The following is a 21,616-nucleotide window of genomic DNA, read 5'->3' on the forward strand; positions in this document are numbered from 1 at the left end:
AAATCCCGGGGTGGGGAAAATCCGACCCATTACAAGCTGGACCCTGAGCATTTAGCCAACAAATGAGGTATTACTGGGGGAATTAGTGATTCCAGGTTTCCCCGCAAACCCATAAATTTCCCCATACTTTCACATGGGGAGTTCGGCTGTTTTCAGCATCTTAAAACACAGGGGGAAGTTATGAGAACTGTTGTCACTGACCCCATCCGAATGTATAGACCACTCATAACGAGGGCCTAATTTGGTGAATATCGATATGAACTAGCCTGTACACTTGTCTTGCTCTACCTGACATATTATTCTTTAATCTAATTCTTTTTCTTTAAATTTGCTTTTTGAAGTTGTTTGTTGTTGAGCAGTGGATTTGGCTTATTTTGGCTGAAGAGTTTTGGCCATAGAATGCCAATAAGAATATCATTTTAATATTGTGTTACCAGATTATTGGGGTCACGGCCAGTAGATTTCACAAGCCCATATAATAATCTGAAACCTTATCAGAGAAGAGAAAAACTGGCAAAAGTCTCGTTCTTTCCAAATTTAGTGAAATAAAGACAAAGCAAGAACGTTCCAGCACCCTACAGATTTAGCTCAGATTTACAGAACGAAGTTGGGCGATATGCCACACATTCAAGCTTTGGAACATTTAACTTAGAGATGACAATGTTAGTTGCCGTACAAGGTCCGCCGGGAAGGCTCCAGTCGAGTATGCTTCTTGGTAAAGGGCAAGTAAATGAGGAAAGAGGATATCACAGTGTATACAGTAATACCCAAATAGGATGCCATCTGGGCTAAGTGTCTTCCCAGAGTTCATCCGGAAGATTGATTACTCTATGTCCTCAACAGTGAAGGCGTTGAAGTCGCTGCTGATTATGGTGGGTACCCTAGGGAAAGCGTATGGATGGCAGTGGATGGTGGACTCACGCACCTGAAGAGTGGGGCCAGGCGCCTGAGGTGCTATGTGAACAATCTAAAAGTTGTATTGTTCAGCCTCTAGAAAGCCTTCCACAACAAGAAAACTATCATGAGGATCAGTTGTGTTGGCTGTCACCGCAAAGGGGTAGTCCCTATGGAGGAGTGTAGCCGTCTCTCTAGACCAACGTGTAAACCCTGAGTATAATACATGGTTATATCCAAAGCGGAGCAGAAAGGGACATGAGGAGCCTAATAAGTAAGTTTCCTGCAGTATCAGGACAGATGGGTGGGTGCACCTGGCACGGCACAGGACAACTGTCCTTTTAGTGCGATTAAGTGGTCCATTCACGTCCCGTCCTTTTAGTGTGATCAAGTAGCCCATTTACATTCCAGAACATAAAGGAGAAGGACGTCATGGGGGATGGAGAGGGTGCAGGATCGATGGATTGACCACGCTCTCACAGGTTAACCAGTTGAGAAGGCGTGAGAACACAGTGTAGGGCTGGATACTAGGCAAACATGTGTGGAAATCCAAACTATCTTGGGCATGCATGGATCCAGAAACAACAATAACACCGCAAACACCCCATACCCCCAACATATCCCCACCCCACATTGCCTCCCCAGAAGCATCTGTTGTCCCATTACTCACAACACAACCAACCATGGGTGTAACAGGTAGCAGGTGTGAGAGGGTTCCCCCCGGTGTGCGGTGAGCTCGTCTGCAAGTCGTCCCACTCACCTCAGGACTAGGAGCTGTCCTAGGTTCCGTGGAAGTGCAAGCGTGGAAGACGTTCCAGGTCATGCTCAGCTGTTGGCTCCAGCCCGGCCAGGGCCTTCTGGGTGGCTTTGCTGATCCACAATCTATAGCATCAATGACAGCAGAGACTCCACCAAGAGTGCAGAGACTCTGCACTGGTACCGCAACTACAAGTAAGTCCCTTTGTCATTCAAGCCCACAGTATGGACAGCCTCCCAAATACACAGCATATAATGCTGAATTTTAATAGGATTGTTCACCTATCATTAAAAAAGAATGGCCATATCTCTGTTTGTGGCACATTAAAGGGAACAGGGTGAATGTGGGAAAGGAAGGGAGGAAAAGGGAGGAGGAGGACAACAAAGGTAGAATTCTGATCACACAATTATTGTGAACCACTTCTTCCTTGTCACTCTTCCTCAATGCACATTGCATACAAGCATGCTACATTGCATAGTACCAGTACCACAATCGTACAGATAGCAATCAGAGAATAAAAAAAGGGGCTTCAGTCATTCTGTGAAGCATTTTGCTTCCTCAGGCTCATTGAAAGGGAACATTTTGTTGCCATAAGTCACTCTTGGTTTAGCTGTATTCCACACCATGGCAGAACACACACTGCATGCAGGCTGTCCCATATATCTGTTAATTTATTCCATCTTCCCTGGATGAGTTCACTTACATCAGAGAAAAAAGGACCCATTTTATTTATATTTGCGGGTCACTACTGTCTAAAGAATGGCTTCAGGACACTCTGGATCTGATCGGCGTCACTCAGGGGGAGTACGAAGATCCGGATCTCGAAGTCAAGGAATTGGCTTTTTCACTGTGGACAGAATGGGTCAGGTAGTCTGGATAAATATCTTTTGGACCTTAGTCATATCGTTAGCTGGTGGCGGGGGACCCCAGCACCCGGGAAACATCCTTTACAACGAAACTTTTACAACGCAGTGCTTTTACCACGCAGGTTTTACAACGAAAACCATTACAACGCATTGCGCTGGGGGGCGCTCTAGGATAGGGAATAGATTTAATTTACTATCCAACACCTTCCCTAGTGTCCACGGGGACTGGAGTTGGAATAGTAAATTAAACTATTCACTATCCAGCACCCCAAAGAGCTATGCGTTTGAAAGGTTTGCGTTGTAAAAACTGCGTTGTAACAGCATACTTGGTAAAAGCATGCTTTGTAACGTCATACATCCCCAGCACCCAATTGTTAATCGGGCTCTTGGCATTGTCAAACACCTCATATTTCCCTTCCAGCAACATCGGATCTTTAATGGATCCCTGCTAAAACATTGCTACCTCTAAAAGCTTCAATGTCACTGCAGTCAAAACCTCTTTCGCTTTAGGCACACATGCCTCCACTGTAGACACTGCATTCTTCACTTCCGACACACACAGCCCTACCTTTCCGATTCTGTACTCCATTTCCAGAATTGATTTTGGAACCCCTTCTAATTTTTTCATAATCGTTTAAAGTGCACTGATTGTTTCTATTTATCCCTGTAGGAGCCTTGCCAGTGACCACTTCTCAATTCTCTCCCTTCTCCTGGTTCTTCCTCTTCGTCGAATATCTGGTGAAAAATCCTTAATTATCTCTTCTGTTTGCCTCTCTATCTTGGTAATGTGTCTGCAACTAGCATCCATGTGGCCAATTTCCTCACTGGGACTCCAGGGCTATTCTTGTTTGATTGCAGGGATCCACCTCTGAGGACCCTGCCTCTTTCCTACTGCTCCTCTTGCCGTTCAGTGGAAGAGGTGTTATCAGTTACGCCCAATGTCCCGTGTGATTCCAAAGAGCCCCAGGCTATATTCTCTCCTATAACTAATGTTGCTGCACCTGGCATGAGTCAGCATGCTATTTCTCACCAGAAAAGCCACTCCTCCAGATGCCCTGCTGTGGCATGCCTATGATTTAGAATCTTGCTGCAATGTTGATGGGAACCTCTTTAAGCTGCCCCCTCATCACTAGAACATTACAGCCCCAAGCAAATCCTGACCCTTCTGTTGAACGACACGGCCTGTGATCCACCAAGCCGGACACTCCTAGCCTGGGGCCGTGAACGATCGGATTGAGGGGCTCAATGAAGCACTACCATCCTCTGCTCGGCTTGCATCCAACCTCCTAATATACTTGTTTAAAGCAAATTGACACAGTGGGTACTGAGGAACAAGCAATGCGACTTGACCCGGCCGGTGTCAATGGGCTTATTTGTTCTTTACAGACATGCCTGCCCGAGAACTTCTGGTTCCTCTAGTGATGTCCAAACTCAGGTCTTTAAATGTCTTTTGATGAACAGCACTTACTTGTAGAGAGAGCATACAAAGCATTGGAAATTTTTCAGCGATAGAGAAAAATGCTCATCAGCAGCACCGCAAATTGAGAGGATACAACCATAATTTCGAAAGACATCGTCAACCTCAACTAATGCTGTCACCCTCATCGAGACATGCAGAGAGGAGCAGATGCGTGTAATCTCATTCCTCCTCATCCTTACCTGCCTACCCAAAAACCACACTGAGACCTTTGCAAGATGCTCTCATGATTCTCTGACCAGGGGAAGGATGTCAACCTTATTTCAGAAATGGAATGAGCTGACCAGAGGCCTTCACATTCCCTGAGGTGACTTGCAATATCCTTTTGCCAAAAGGCAGGGAGTATTTTATACCTTAAAATACATGGACACCATTAACTTCTCTCAAAAAGCTTAGAGCTTAAATCCTTGGGTTGTTTCTCCTTTATATGAACAATTATGGTTGCTTTTTGTGAAACTCTAGGTTTCATTTTCTAAACAACGGTTGTAATTATTCTCCATGACCTGCCCTTCATACTGTCTGCTGGCGGTGGCTGCAAACTGTGAATTTCACAATTTAACTGTAATCAGTTATTACACGTTAGAAGCTCTCTCATTTTCTTATTACAGGTGGATAGGAATGTCATAACCGGACTTTAATAAGAAAATGAAAAGTGTACTAATTATTGCAATGCTTCTAGAGAAAGAGATCTTTTCATCCTAATAAGGTGTGTAAACTCAAGTTCTACTAGCCCATGGCACAATGTACAGTCACCTCCTTCTCATACAGTCACTCCCATCAGGCACAGAGACCCTATAAGGCTCAGCCCCCCCCCTATCAGTCACTCCTTATAAACAATTGTATGTCATTTAGGGGTCACATCCAGAAGATAGTCTACCACAGAGGCAAGGGTGGCACACAAAGTTCAGCCAGCGGATTCTGCATATGATTTAGCACCGCATGGAAGGCTTTCCTTTATCACCTAACTCTACATGTGGCCCTAATCACCCAAATACAGCACCACTGAGCCAGAACCTTAGGTTAATACCCCTCCTCGACTATTTTTAGGTCTGGCTTAACAGCCCAGCTGACTGAAGACCTATTGCTACGAACACTTTAAAATATAAATAGAATGATCTTTGTCTTCACCCGGATGAGGATTTCTCTAATATCATGCTATATCTTGTTTGCTGTATAAGCCCGCCTTCTGTGTAATGCTTGTGTTGGAATGCATGAGGGTCTATTTTACATCCAAAAGTACACTCCGTCATCACACTTTAAATTGTTTATCTCTTAGAGGCATTGTATATAGAAAGTAATAGTTTGCTTTTGTGTGTTTTTTCACTGCACCAGACCTGTTGGCTTTGCCAGTGTTTGTTGTCAAGGTGAATGCCCACTGTAATATGAGGTTGAGGTCGACTGAATAGTTGGCAAATGTGTCTATTTAGTAGCTTTGAACAAATGGAGGGCACTTGGTTTTTGATGCAATTAGTGCATATTTAATTCTAGTGTTCACATTACACAGATAACTCCACAGATGTTCACAGCAGCCTCGCATTAGACCTGAAACGACTACTGAGCTACCTTCAACATTTCCACAGTGGGTGTCACATAGCCACAGCATAGCTTCCGGTGACGTCACAAAAGACAAAACAATGTCAAAAGGAACATATCTTCTTTTTTTTATGCTCCCCGCTCCCAATTATTTGCGGCAGACCCCCACAGTGGGGCTGATCACCTTTGTACTCCGGTGAAGAAAGGGACTTCCGGCCCCGCCCCCACGTAAGTCACGCATCCTCAAGCACATTTGCTCATGCACTCCAAGAGCTCCATTCTGATTGCAATGCGCACGTGCCACCCCAGCGGGATAATTCGGATGTAGCGGGCAACAATCGGAGGGCGCAAGAAATTTTGGACAGATGACTGTCGATCAGAGTTTCCATAGAAGACCTGCAAACAAGACGGAAACAATTAAAATAAATAGAAACAGCAAGTGAGTTATGTCCTATGCAGCGGGATTTATCAAAATTCTCTCACCCTGTTGTTCCCAGTCTGGTCCTTGTAGTAAACCCAGTTCAGGGTGTCATCGAACCGGTACTGCACGCTGTACTTCGTCATCCATTCGTCGGCATCGCAGCGCCCTTGGGTCAGGATGCCGGAAATAACCTTCAGCTCCTTCAGATCAATCTGCAACCACTGGCTGTTGTCTTGAAACTTTGAAAGCCAGGCACACCTGCCAAGAGCAAAGAATGACAAACCAGAAAAAGTCCCAAATAGCATCATCATTGTGTAAACAAGTAATATGGGGTGTTCAAGTGATATGACCCTTCTAGATTTTTGAGTGAGACCAAACCCTAGAATGTGACCCACACACTCACACCATATGAGTTAAAAGGAGTGATTGTGTCGATCCAAAAATGCATCTTGATGGGAAATAGCAATACCCAGAGTCTTGCAGAGATGTCTAATTGAAAGCGTATCTTAGGAATTTTATTAGAGAAGTATTTTACTAAGAAGGTGGACAGATGATATGAATGAGTTAACGTTTTTAAAGGACCTTAGTGGAAAAAAATGGCTTTTAAAATAAGAGATTGAAACTATTATTCTTTAGCCAGTTAATGTTAACTTGGTTTTTTAAATGGGTAACATTAAAAGTAGATGTAGATGTTTTTAAATATAATAAAAATACATATAAAAAACACAAGCTACGTACCTTATAATTAGTTAGGCTTGTTTAAAACAGATTTTTTCAAGATGTACGTTTTATGTTAGCTAATACATTTTTTAGGTGAAAGAAATTATGACTTTAGGAAAAAAAAATATTTGGTATGAGGTTGAGGTTAAAGTCAGTCAAAACTATGGAGCAAAATTTTTGGTCATTGCAATTATTATTGTAGTGAAATCAACGCCTTTGGGATTTCTAAATTTCGGCAGTCAAAGTTCCGACGCATATCAATTCTTTTGAAAGAAGGGATTGCAATTCTCCTGAGTTCAACTAGTCCCGTATTCACTGTGGCTATGTAAGGATAGGCAAGCGACTGTTCTGGTAGTAATCGCAGAAAAAGAACATTAGATTGGAAACTAGTGAAATATGGACAAAGGTTTGCAGATTGGTAAAAGTGATGAATTTGCTCTGTATAACTTCGACTAGAGATTTGCAAAGATTGTTAAAGGAGCATTCATCTCAAGGAAGCTTGTCCTAAGCTACATATTTTTTAGACCTCAAGGGGCTCAAACACGATTTGATTGAAGATAATCTGACAAATGAGCTGAAGTAGAAACTAACCAGTTGGATGCTTTTGAAACTAGCATTGGTAAATCCAGTAGGACTGGAGCCAGTTGTAAACTTTTTGCTTTGTCAAAGTTTTTTTTTGTTTTTTTAAACCTGTAGAATGGGACTACTTTGTGTGTGTGTGTGTGTATGAGTTCACAAGAGTTGAGTGCTGTCTCCGGCAGAGAGATAAGCCAGGGGCTGAAGTGGGTTTAATCAGTGCCCCTTACTGCATGCTGCGGTGGGCAGAATCCAAATGTGAATGAGACACCAACAGACCAATGGATGAAGAGAGTTGTCTGAAAGCCCCATAAGCAAGCGTATCATATTTAAATGTATTAAAATAAAATGGTCTTGAGGTAACGTCAGACCAAAAACTCAAATTCTTCCAAGGTCTATGGATTGCGAGTAGGTTTCCTTTGACAGGAGGAGCAGTTATTATACTTGTGAAGAAGTGAAGAGCTCCTGCCTTCTATGAAGGCATCAGGAAGGGCTGAAAAGTAGCAGGATGGGCGACAAAGTGAAGTGGATTTAGGCAGTTGGCGTGACAGTGGACATGGAATGAAAGTGGAAAAGGAATGTGGGGCAGGGATAGGTTTTTAGGTGAGAAACATTACATAGTAGCAGGTGCTCTAGCTTTGATTAGGGAGCAGGAGGACAGGAGATACCTCATTGCAATAGTGGGGCATTAAAAAGCCCAAATTCTATCACCAATGCTCTACAGCCATCCAGCCGCGGTCTGTAAAGGTAACAGCGGTGGGGCCGGGTGGGGGGGATTTCGACAGACGAGGCTGAGGGAAAATTAATTATTTGTTTAATTGTCTCTCGGTATCGTCCCTCGAAATGGCCCCCCGCCTGGCCCCACCGCGGCTGCAGCTATTGGGTGCAGTTTACACACCAGGCCAATACTGCGAGGATTTTGACAAAGTATGATGGATCAGTAGTTAAACATCAAGGCTCAGGTTCTGGGCTGCAGCTACTCTATGTGAGGCATGATAGTTTATTTTGATGCTCACTGCTACACACATACAATCATTGTTATAAGCATACAATGATATGCAATACTAGAATTTGTCACACGTATAAAGGTTTGCTGATTGACACACGGCTCTCTATGATGCCGACATACAGGGTTTCAAACCATGTCCTACTCATCTCTCCATGCTGAGACAAGTCTTATCAAAGTCAAGATGAAATGCTAATAAAAGCCACATTACAAAGACAGCATTATGGCCCCTGTGAGTGGTATTAGGAGAGCGCCAGGATAATGGACACCCAGAGACATATGTGAGTTTCTGAGGCCCAACTTGGAATTTGATGGGGAATATGTTAATTGTTGACAGTGTCTCTTCTAACCCACAGAAGGTAAAAGACCTAAAAGCAGCCTGCGCCTCTAAGAATGTGCCTGAACTGTAAACCTTCCTACGCATGGCCACTTACTTTTGGAGCTTCATTCCCCACATGGTTACTCTGAGCCCTTCTTGAAGCTTCTGTTTAGGTGGATAAGGTCTGAGAAGGACCAAGAAGCCTTCTAAGTTATCAAAGATGTACTGCTGTCTGACATCTGTGATCCACATTGATGATACACTGAACTTGTGATTGATGGCAGTTGCTTTGGGCTGGAAGCAGTGTGACTGCATGAGGATCTTTAAGCATGTGTACAGAAGTCGTGTATGCCAGTAGAACATTACAACTGCCAAATAGCAATACCGATAGAGCAGATAGTTGTGACCCTCTGGTTATCACTGCATTGTAGTCTAAACATATGGACATCTTTTGCAAGTCTTGACTATTCACTTACTCTCTATACTGCTCTCATCAGAAATGTGCACCTTGCCCTCCTCTGAAATCAAGAAGCAGATCTTCTAGGTTCAGGAGTATTAGGTCAAGTTGTAATAACATCTGAGACCTGATAACCTGATAACCTTGCTGACTAACTACTCTGACCCCCAGATTAAATGGTGGGGCAGAGTTTAATGAATCTGAGGAAACTAAGAACATGTGAAGTTTGCAATGGATGCGATGTCCCAGAAGTGATTGAATTCTATGAGGAGATTCAGGCTACCATTCAGTATGACAGCCTACAGAGAGCAAAAACAGACTACAAAAATAAGTGGTGGAAAACACTTTAGAGGACAATCCCTTTGCACAACATAGGTGGAGAAACACCTGCTGACCATTATCAATATCAAGTAAGAGCTACTTGTGTCTGCTTAGGAGCTCCTCCTCAGAGATTTTCACATTTTAGTGAGTGGACGGGATTATTAATCTGCTGGGCAGTAAACCCAGGAGATAGAGGATTACGCAAAGCAACCCCTCTAAGTCCAGGCGAGAAAAAAGGGTAGAATGGGTGGTTTTCTCTCCTACTCATGCCTTTCCATATGCCAGTACACTAGTCATTCAGACTGAAATTCCTCAGGTGGACAAAGGTGGTCACGTGTATCTGTTTGTGCAAGATACCTGCTCACAAACAGACACCACTCCTTGTCTCAGGAAGACCTGAAAAGACCCCTCAAATAGAGAGGGTGGGATTAGATCAGCAAGAGGCTAGTCTAATCTGTGCACGGTTCTCCCATTCTCGACTAGCTTTGTAATGTTCATTCAGCAGCTGAAGACGATAGAAGAATGGGGTGCGATTGCTTTCACACAGGGTGTCTAATGTGGAAATCCAGTTCTGACTGCAGTAGTGATCAGTGGAGGCTCTCACCAACAAGGATTTTCTGCTCAGGCAGCCCAGGTCTCCCACCACTTGACTTTGTATAATGGCCGTTAATTCACTCCTGGCGGCGGCCATGTCAATCAACAAGCAGGACCTACCACTGGAGAGAGAGACAGTCTTCACTGCATAGCAAATCTGTACTTACCTGAACACTAAAGACTTAACAAATGGAACACATTTCCCAGTTGATCTGTTTTTTATTAAATAACACCTCAATCAAGATCTCTGATGGAAAGTGAATGAGTTTTCATCCTTACCCAAAGCCTTGTCCATTAAGACGTGCCTTGTTGGCTGTCCATGACGAATACCACCCAGTATACTGCTCCTGACCGGAACAGGATATCTGGTCTGCAGTTACAGCCCCAGACTCAAACCCGAGGGGCTTGTGAAATGGACACTCTATGAGGAAACAAACAATTTATCACAATATGGCCGGAGCATATTCAAAAGTAATTGCCATAACAGGGTTGGCATTTTTACAAATGCCATTGTTTTCTTTCTTTATGCATACAAATCCAGTTTCTCTCCTACAGTGCACCTTTATTTAGTTCACACACTGTTCATGTCCAACAAGCTTGAATGTCTGTGTTAAACATTACCATGTGTTCTTGTGGATTTTGTAGAAGGGTTACCCTTATATTATCTTACCTGACATATTTTTTTGCTGAGTTCTGGGAAGTGACAGGACCAGGCTCTGCCATTTAGCAGGGGCAGCAATATGACTCGGTAAAGCATACCATAATAAGTCAAATTAGTTAGAAACATTCGGTTAAAAGACAGTAATACATTTATGTAAAATAGATAAAACTATTACCACAGCTATAAAGGCACAACAAGCATTCATCGCGGGTTGTTCGGCTACATAATGGCTGCACTGGGGCCCATGGTGTTTGGTGTCAAGCACCTTGTCTTGAATTTGTGCTGATGCCAGTACTAGGTTTATTATGACATCTTGTTTTAGGGAAAGAGCACTGGGGATCTGGACCCAGTACACTTTCAGTCGAAAGGCATCCGTACTAGGGCAAAAAGTGGGGGCGACCATGTCAAAAAGAGGCACGTTCCTACAGGCACTGTTCAATCTATTTTCATATAAACTTCCATCTTTAATGTGTCTTGTTGCTTATGAAAGCAATATGCACTCACTCTATCTTTTCTACTCATCCCTCCATCCACCCTTAACTTCTCATCCCTGTTTCCTTGCTTTAAACTCTGCATGCCAGCAGGGAAAGAAAGTAGTCTCTACATTAAAAAATGTCGAGTTTTCAAAGTATACACTCAACTAAACTGTTTCTGCTAAATAACTTTTTAGGGCTTGCTTTTGATTATCTTTCAATAAGGGTGTTGTATTCCAGTTTTTTTTAGACCTTTTCATACCATTAGAATGTCTCAGCCCGGGCAGAGAGGCTAAGGGCAGAGAGGACAAGGGCAGTTGCCTGTTTGAGCCTGTAAAGGGCAGAGAGGACAAGGGCAGTTGCCTGTTTGAGCCTGCTAAGGGCAAAGAGGACAAGGGCAGTTGCCTGTTTAAGCCTGTTCGAGACTAACCAGGACCAGGGCCAGAAATGCTGCCCAATATACTTACCTCCTTTATGTATCTACATACTTTCAATGTACTTATGGATTTATATATTTATCACTTTCTTCTAATTTAGAATTTCCAATGCACTACCCTATTTCTCAGCCTATACTTCGCTCAATATATCTTCTACATCCACTCTCTCATTTAACCCAAACCCCATACCACTACTATGAGCCCCAAAATAACCCTTTCTAGACTCTCCTACTCTACCCCTCCTTGCATCATCTGACACCTCTTTTACTCTACCGATCACCTAAAACAAACCTTTCTAAACTCTTCCCTCTTTTCTACCCCTCCACAGCCCTTCTCAATCCAAAAACCTGACTAACATATTCACCACTAAAATTACTTTCATGTTTCACCATACTAATTCAACACTAATCCTGATGGGTTCCAGAGTAGCATGCTGCTTGCGCTTTAAATCCCCATCAGGGGTAGCAAGCGCTATATAAATACAAACCTCTTTCCCTCTTCTATCCCGCCACCTACCCTTCTCTACCCTACTAACTGAATAACATATCCACTACTCAAATTACTTCATATTTTACTATACTAATTTTCAACAGTAATCCTTTATGGGTTCCGGAGTGGCGTGCTACTCGCCAGAAAAGCGCTTCAACACCCATCAGGGGTAACAAGTGCTCTATGAATGCAAATCTTTCTTCCCCTTTGATCCCTCCGCTATCTTTTTCACTCCAAATAACTGACTAATATCCACCACTGAAATTACTTCATATTTCACCATATTAATTCACCACTAATCCTTTATGGGCTTCCTGAATAGCATGCGTCAACACCCCATCAGGAGTAACAAGCGCTATATAAATACAAACCCTTTTCCTCCTGTATCCTTCTGCTATCATTCCAAATCCAAATACCTGACTAACCTATCGACCACTTAAAATGTACTTGCATGTTTCACTATACTAATTCACTATCGAGTGCCACTCGCCGAAAAAGCACTTTGAAGCCTCGTCAGGGGTAGTAAGCTCTATATAAATGCAATTACAATACAATACAATACAATTGCACAAAAAACAGATGACAATACGTATTCACTACTTAGGGAAATGAGGACAGACTATAAAAAAGGGTGACAAAAAGTTGTCTAAAAAAAATGTGAGCAGGTCATTAACTCCAGATGAGAGAAGTATTACAATTCTTTGCTGATTGACATATCTTTTCGAAATTTGCGTCCCCTACTGAAGGATCGAGCCAAGTGATGCAGATATACTTTAAGGCAAAAAATCCTTGCTACCACACAAACCACCACACAAGGAGAGAGGGGGATTGGTAGTCCAACTCGTTTACTCAAGACACAGAACATGATAGGATGAATTTCCTTCTGAACTGATACATCTAAAAAAGCAAGAGAGATTTTCAATACCTTAAACCCTGCTTCAAGTTTAGGCGGCCCTTGTCCCTAAGGAGTCGTTAAACTCTGTAGCTTAGCAGCAGCCCCATTAAAGATTGAGGGGCATATTATCAAGGCAGGTGAAATGAAATTGTCGCCGCTTTTGCAGCCGTTTTCGGCCGCAAAGCGGCGATACTTTCATCGCCCTATTAGCAAGCTGTCGCTAACATCAGTTAGCGACAGCTTTTAGGTGTTAGCGAGCGGTTTGGGGCCCGCTTTGCATGTCAGCGATATTTATCGCTAATGACATGCAAAGTGGGCGTACCCAACCAGTTAGTGACTGAAAGCAGTCGCTAACGTCGCTATCGCCTATTAGCAAGGCAGGCGTAGCGATAAAAAAATTCGCGCTAAGCGCGAATATCGCTAAAAACTAACGCCTGCTCAGACCAGTTTTTAACCTGTATATCCAATGGGAGGTGGATATTCAGGTTAAGACCCTATTGGCCTTAATGCCTGAATATCGCTGGGTTTTCAGCGATATTCACGCATTTCGCCGCTATCGCCGGATATTTTATCGCATTGGAGATAAACGTTGCTAATAGCACGTTATCTCTGCGATAAAATCCGGTGATGCTTGGCGATAAAAAAAAATGTTGCTAAGCTTCTTTAGCGATAAATATCGCTAGTTGTTGATAATATGCCCCTGAGTTTCTAAGTGAATCATCATGATTCCCCGCCCGCTTTGAAGGCAGTGATTAATTTGAGCTGGTGATTCCAGGTGTGGCCCACCATAACTGATTTTTGAATATTGGCGCTTATTTTTACTTATTTTTACTGAATTAACTATAATCCATAGAAAGAGAAAGAAAAACATAAATGGGGTGGGAGGTGGAGGAGTGAATTAAGATAAAGATGGAAACACAGTGATAAAGGGAGAAAGCATGGGTAAAAAAGGACCTGAAAGAGTAAGATAGGCAGGGAGTATCAGGTGATGGATTAAAGAGGCATGAGGTGGAAACTTTGCAGATGTTTGGCACCCCTACCTTGAATAGCACCGGCCATGGGCTTCTGAATAAAATTTTCAACCCAGATACTTAAGGTTTTTTTTGTTTAAAAAAAAAAAAAGAAATAAACTGGGTGTGTCAATTCAGGCTGTGGGGTGAACCTCTCATTTTAGTAATATATACTGTGGGTCTAACTAAAAACTGAATTTGGGCTCCATCAGTGCCTTGTCTAGCTTTCCCCATTGATTATTATCATGCAAGAGGTTTGTGATGCATTTGAAAACATCCCCAGTAGGAAGGCTCCAGGTCCAATGTGACCTAGATCTGGGAGCCCATTTATAAATCTCATTTTAGACAAAACATGCTGTTCAGCTCTTCTGCGGGCGTAGCCCCTTTCGGCGATAGTTACTCTTTTCAAAAAAGAAAATGGGAGCAATTCTTGCTACTACTGTCCAAGAGCCTTATTAGACTCGTAAAGGTGGCCAGCAAAGTGTTATTAAAAAAAAAGGTTCTGTGAAGGGCTGGACATGGACGAAGGTTCCAAGTAGGGTTCTGGTCCAAGGTAAGGACAATTCTTTCTGGAAGCCACTGTGCCTTCCCGTTATATATATTATATATGAAAGACAGATGTCAGCAGTAAGGTCCACGCACTGGATGAAAATCCGGTGGCACAAAAACCTTCAGGAAGTTGGCAGTAGACAGGAGATAACAATACTAGATGTCATCGAAGAAGAATGTAGTAGGTTGAAGACCAGAGTAAAGGTGAAGCAAATTCTCCAAGGAAAAAATGGGGACAAAATAAAATACTCAAGGGGCATAAAGTTCACCAAAATATACTACAGCTGTGTTGCAATGCAGCCAGAAGGAAGGAGGGCCATCCTTACATGATATAAAGTCAGGAAAATGAAATAAAGCAACAATTCACACGATCTTCGCCATAACAGATTGGGAAAATAGAAATAAGAAAACAGCACACCGCCTTGGAATTACAAGGAGGAACATAGAAACTGGCCTGGATTTAAGTCTTAAAAAGGCTTATATAGACCTTCAGACAAGTGAAAACCTTCTTTGGCCAGGAAGGCCATGAAGCTGCTGATGAGCATCAGTCCAAGCCCTCACCACCTTTCAGAGAAACTGAGTTCCAAGACATCGCATGCAGGGAACTTGCTGAATGAACTTCCACCAGGACCCCAGAGGCAGCAGGTGAATGTTTTCCCAAATAGGTAGTCACACAGGAGCCACCTGGCCGAAAAGGCTCCATCCGTGAGCAGCTTAGGGTACGACAGGCTTATTTTGTGGGCAAACGAGAATACTGTTATTTTTGATGTCCAGTTTAGTTTCAGACCATGTCTGGGCACTATTGAGCAATGCCTTGACTTGGATCTGCTGATCGATAAATACACCGATGCAAAGCAGGGTTCGGTGTATATGGCTTTCATAGACCTTAACTCAGCTTTTGGTAGTGTCAGCAGATCCAAGTTATAGTTGATCATGTTGTCCTTATTGATACATACTACACTGGTGAGTTTTCTGAGAGAAATGCACTTGAATCTATCAGCCAAGGTTCAATTGAGTGGAGGAGTGAATGCTCTGATTCTTTAAGCTGGAAAGAAAACTTCAAAATGGGGAATTATTTTTTTAAGCAGTCTGTAGCCATTAAAGGGATAGGTGCTGCTTTATAAATATATTTCCTAGTAGGAAGGTATTGAATGGAACAGGTAGTGGTCCCTGTTTCACTGCTTGATCTCCCCAAGGCTGCCTGATATGATTCCCTAAAGGGAGAACCTACACTTTACCAACCAGTTTCTAATACTTACTTGGAAGTCAGAACCTTTTCAATAGTTTATGAAAACAGTGTAGGTAACCAACCATGAGTACATTTAATTGCGAATCACAACTTGGATGGATGCCCCCTCCTAACAGTGATTCGGAATGAGTCGCAGAACCCCTTTTGCAAATCAGAACGACTTTGCGACTTCCAAAACGGGTTTGATGTACTGTAAGGCATTCTTTTGCACTGGCAAACCCTGCAATTTTGCTAATCACAAGGTTGATGACCTTCAAAGTGCTTTGTACATCAGGCACATAGCAGCCATGGTTCATTGGGGCTGAGGATCCACGCCCCCTCACCTTTTGACCCTCAAGAGCAGTGGCTGTCAGGCTGAGCAAAAGTCGGCCTGACAGACGCTGCTCATTTTCAGGTCAGGCAGCCAGAAGCTAGACATGAGCTAAATGAGCAGACTCCTGGCTGCCTGACCAAAACTTTGCAGGACTGAGAATTTCACAGCTCCTGTGGGCGTGACCTCCTCAGCTCAGTAAAGGCCCTTGAGGTCCACCCCCTCAGTGACAAGGGCTAGCGTCACTCATTGCCTAGCACCTGGGTGCTTCAGTTTTAAGCCCTGAAGCACCCAGGGTCGAGTGTCAATCAGTGACACTTTGTCACAGAGTGGGGTGGGGTCAGCAGTCTCACTGACCCCATCACACTCTGTCCTAAGGTCAGTCAATGAGGGAAGGCAGCAGTCCCAAGCCTCCTGGGACCTCCAAGGCAAAGCTGCAGGTAAGTGTTATTTTTTTTTGTTTGGTGCTTGCATATTTGAATATTTAGTAACAAGTGTTGTGAAAAGATGTATGTGTGTATGCGCGGGAGTGTGAGAATGCTTGATTGTGAGTGTGTATGTGCATGTGTGTGTGTGTGTGTCCTGTCCGCCCCATTCCCTCCTACAATTACCCCCCCCGCCACTGGCACATAGACATATGCTGCCTGCATAACAATTTATTTCTGAGTGAGACTACCTGTACAGGACGTTGTCTGTATGAGATTACCTGTATAGGATGTTTTCCTGTTAGGGACTCCCGTGTGAAATTCTGCATGTGTGATTTCCTGTATTTTCAATACTTTGCTTTGGGTAAACACGTTGCCCGTGTGAGATTCTGCCTGTTTGAGATGCTGAGTGTGTGTGGATTTGTGTTTGTTTGATGATTTGTGTGTGATGTGTGAAGGAGGACTATTTCATAGAAAGAAATGCTCCCTGGAATAAGGAGATTGATGAATTTAAGCCAAGGACCATTCACTTAGGCCTTCTGACCTCTGCATAAACCCCTGTTGGGCGCAAGTTGGAATTGTGAGTTGCGCATTTTTTACAGCAATTGAGAATTACCGGGTTAAGAAACGTCCACAGCCTCCATTAAATTTCAGTAGGTGAAACCTGCAGAAATTTAGAAGAGGAAAACGGTATGGTATTTACTGTGCCATGCATAATTTGGTACAGTAAGCACCAAAATGTGGACGTGGTTTCCCATAAACAATAGAGGCAATTTATAGCATGTGATAAATTCTGGACAGGTTCAATCAGGTGTGATAAATATCACCTTACGCGGGGGTAGAGTGATGGTGGGAGGCAGAGACTTATAATCAGGGCCATATGTCCATCACTGGACTCCAAAGTCTTATGCCAACACTGTTCATTCCCTCCAAGGAATAGTAAGATGTTTTAGCATAGCTCTTTAAAGACATCAGCAAATATTTAGTCATGGGAAGAGCATTGGTTTTAAAAAAAACTTTTTTCCAGTAATTCTTGATTAAGTTTACAGTTGTTTACGCAAATTTGACCCATCAAGACATTACCTGGCATGCAGTCTAAGACGGTTATTCCATTGGACCAGGCTGAGCTGGATCCTCTTTGGCAATCACATTTACATGCTTTGGTATGCCACTGTTCCAACTTATCATCGGACTGCAATGCAAATAACATCATGATCATAAATTACGACACGCTGTTTAAATTGGGATAGTGGTTCAATGTAGCACACAGCATCTTCATTTGTCATCAACAGCGTAAGAATAGAACTGCTCATCATCCTTCCTATCCATTTGTTGTATGGATATTACAATTGCAGGAAAAAATAATCTAGATTGATTTTTGTACGGTAAACAGCGTTTACAACGCAACTTTTACAATGCACTACCTTTACCACGCAACTTTTACAACGCAATTCGTTACAACAAATTGCACTGGGGCGCTGTAGGATAGGTAATAGTTTAATTTACTATCCAACACCTTCTCTACTATCCACGGAGACTGGAGTTGGAATAGTAAATTAAACTATTCACTATCTAGCGCCCCCCAACGCAAGTCGTTGTAACGACTTGCGTTGTAAAACCTGCGTTGTAAAGGCATGCGTGGAAAAAGCATGCGTTGTAACGACATACATCCTTTTGTACAGTTAATGGACAGCTAACCCAGGTAACGGAAGGGCAGCCAGTAGGTTGATGAGTGACGACACTGGCCACATGGGGGTGGAGTACTTCGGCTATAGCAGGCTACATACTGCTGTGGCTAAGGGGGTGTGAACACTCTAAAGTGGTGTTGCAAGGTCTGCACGGAATCCGCAGAAGAAGTAGAAAAATGCAGCTGTGCCTTTGGAGTTGTGGCAACCAACCTCTTCAAAGAAAAAATCTAAACACTTGCTTTCAGAATATAAATTGGAACTATGTTAAATATTAATTACACTTAGGTTATTAAGACTTATTCCTTCAACAAATATGCACAAAGGTCAAATTGTCCCCAAAAACTTTTTTAAATGTTACAATAGTCTTCCTATTTTTGTGTGTGATTACTACAGTTTTACATTTAAGGAAAATCTACCTCCACAGACTATCCACAGAAGCAATAAATACGCTTCAAGCAACCATTGTATAACGGAGTAGTAACACTGAACTATTAAATATACCTCCTCAAATGTGATCTCAAATAATGGCTATTGACAGTACCAGACATTGTAGTGTAAATGTGTTTAAGTGAAACAATAAAAAAATTAATCTGGATTCTAGATCGTTTCTTTGGGTCTAATTATGTTGTCGGGCAGATCGCCACTGACAGGTCAACAGTGGTGGTCTGTCTGACAGCTGAGGCTGCACTCCAACTGCCGGATTAGGATAGCGGCGGTCGGAGCGCACCGGTTGGATAGACAGACCGATGCCTCTGACTGGCTCAAGGAGCCCATCTGGGCATTGGTCGGACAGTAATCCCTACAATGGGGGCGGTGCCTGTGCAGGGAATGCCTTAGGGATTACGTTGTTCCTTTCCGACAGACATTTCATGGAGATCCGACTGCCATGAAAAATGCGGTCAGAAACTGACTTTTGGGGCCCCTAGCATGACCCACGTCCCCAATAGGCCTCCGCTATGTGGCCTGGGGGGCACACGTGGTGCGCCCCAAACATCCATGCACCGTGTGCAAGGCAGCAAATGGTGGTTGGCACATAGTTCATGGTTGCTCTAAAACATCCCTTTTTCCATTGCAACTTGTTCTGCGGCCCTTTTCCGGGCAGCAGCACAAGCTAAAATGGAAAAAGGGATGTTTAAGACCGCCTTAATGGTGGTCCTAATTGGGCTATTGGGACCACCAACTCCTTGCTGGACGGTCTTGAGCCCGAAACAATGGCCGTTGGACGCTTGTCCGACCGCCATCGTAATGAGGCCTTTTAAGTCACATCCAGACATTAATAAAGGCCACTTGCACAGATTAGAAATATTATTCACAGTGCCTAAATCCTGGTACAGAATAGGCTTTTTCTCTCTCTTAACTACACAAAACAATTGTGGGAACTAGAACAGGAAATAGAGTATTTCATACCATACTCCATTTAAGCTAACTCTGACCAATTTCCTAAAGGTTGAGAAAAGGCAAAATATAGCAGATGATGCTTGGAAAATAAATGAATTAATGCTTGATTGGACTTGTACTAGATATCTTTGATGGTGGAAATCAGCATACAGAAGGAAACATTCAATAGAACCAATTAAAAGAACAGTTAGATAACTTCGGTACGGTAGAAAACAAACACTTTGGCTATCGAATTTCAAAGTAAAATGATAGAATTTTGAGAACTCAGAATTCATTATCATTTAATTAAGAAGAAAGGGAGAAAAGTGGAACATCATTAGTAAATAACCTCTGTATATGGAAGTCTCCAAAGTTATTCAAAATATAAAAGACAGTTAAAGCAGATCGAATGTAATTAATTATATATATAAGAGGTTTGAAGTGTTTTACTGTAAGCTGTACAGCCAATGAGAATTCATTGTAATAAATTACATTTATTTTGGAAGACAATAAACACCAGTATTGAGTGATTACAGCAATGTTATGCACGATCAGCACTTCAGTGTCCAAAGTTATAAATAAAGTATGTTAATTAAAGATGGAAAGGATGCAAATTAAATGGGTTTATTGGATTTCTTGATGCTTTTAGAAATATACATTTTACAAATGCCTCAGAAATATTTATAACCCTAATATTGTCAATGGAATATTTCCAATGGAGATAGAAACTGCTCAGATATAATTGTCATAAAAAGAAGAGAAAGGTATAACTAGTTGTGGCATTTTGAGTCATACCACTGAAATGTTGAAAGTGCAGTCAATAGAATAACAGAGAAGTGCATTTCTATTTTCAGAAATATTGCACAATTGGTAAGGTCAATTTCGTTTTTTTATTATTATTTTAACAAAGCTCTTCTTGATTTGGGGAAATTGAACTTGGCCTCATTGGTAAAAATGAAATTAATGTAGATATATATATTCCCTAAGTTTCCATATTTGTTCAACAGTTTAGGCCTTCAGTGTCAATATGCACACAAACTCAGTGTTGATTACATACTTACTAATTTCACTATAAGCTCGAAGATAAAAAAATGTTATCTCTGAACAACGTAGAGATCCCAGTGAGTGAATGATAGCTTGACTTTCCTAATTTCAAAATATATTATAAAATGGCTAATCCTTAATTCAGGTGAATGGCCTTGTTGGGTGGTAATAGAACGATTCAGAAAAGGGGGTGGTGATGAACAGAGTGCCTGAATTAAGCAGACCACTCTTACCCAGTCCAAAGATCAGGGCTTGATCCATCACCGTTTTTTAGCTCACTGCACCATCCCAGCTCAGAACTTGGCTATATGCAAATTAGTCTGTTCCTGTCCCAGTGCATGATGGGAACAGGGCAAACCAAACTACCAAGCCAATTCTTATACTGGGAAGGAAACAAGCTTCCGGGGACCGGTTTCTGCCATTTCAGGCGTCGTCGGCCCGGCGCAATGAGCAAGGGACTCACATAGGTGTATACCCTTCCACGCTTATGGTGGACAAAATGATTCAGAAAAGGGGGTGGTGATGAACAGAGTGCCTGAATTAAGCAGACCACTCTTACCCAGTCCAAAGATCAGGGCTTGATCCATCACCGTTTTTTAGCTCACTGCACCATCCCAGCTCAGAACTTGGCTATATGCAAATTAGTCTGTTCCTGTCCCAGTGCATGATGGGAACAGGGCAAACCAAACTACCAAGCCAATTCTTATACTGGGAAGGAAACAAGCTTCCGGGGACCGGTTTCTGCCATTTCAGGCGTCGTCGGCCCGGCTTGCTTGAATCCTGATGGTGCAATGAGCAAGGGACTCACATCTGAGTATACCCTTCCACGCTTATGGTGGACAAAATGATTCAGAAAAGGGGGTGGTGATGAACAGAGTGCCTGAATTAAGCAGACCACTCTTACCCAGTCCAAAGATCAGGGCTTGATCCATCACCGTTTTTTAGCTCACTGCACCATCCCAGCTCAGAACTTGGCTATATGCAAATTAGTCTGTTCCTGTCCCAGTGCATGATGGGAACAGGACAAACCAAACTACCAAGCCAATTCTTATACTGGGAAGGAAACAA

The 21,616-nt window shown here is 42.7% G+C and overlaps 1 protein-coding gene across 2 annotated transcripts in view; it reads right to left on the reverse strand.

Annotated features, from left to right (window-relative positions):
* Nucleotides 1-5,455: 5,455 nt before the first annotated feature.
* The window catches only part of RS1 (retinoschisin 1), a 103,655-nt gene continuing 87,494 nt past the window's right edge, over nt 5,456-21,616 (reverse strand). For both annotated transcript variants that reach the window (XM_078656152.1, XM_078656151.1), the window contains exons 4-7: nt 17,523-17,631; nt 10,221-10,362; nt 6,011-6,206; nt 5,456-5,923 (exon numbers count right to left, since the gene is read on the reverse strand). In XM_078656152.1, the coding sequence (XP_078512278.1) occupies nt 5,771-5,923; nt 6,011-6,206; nt 10,221-10,362; nt 17,523-17,631 (600 nt within the window). In that variant the 3' untranslated portion in view covers nt 5,456-5,770. The remainder of the gene's footprint in view (nt 5,924-6,010; nt 6,207-10,220; nt 10,363-17,522; nt 17,632-21,616) is intronic.

The sequence above is a fragment of the Lissotriton helveticus genome, chromosome 8 (assembly GCF_964261635.1).
Source record: "Lissotriton helveticus chromosome 8, aLisHel1.1, whole genome shotgun sequence".
Taxonomy (NCBI): domain Eukaryota; kingdom Metazoa; phylum Chordata; class Amphibia; order Caudata; family Salamandridae; genus Lissotriton; species Lissotriton helveticus.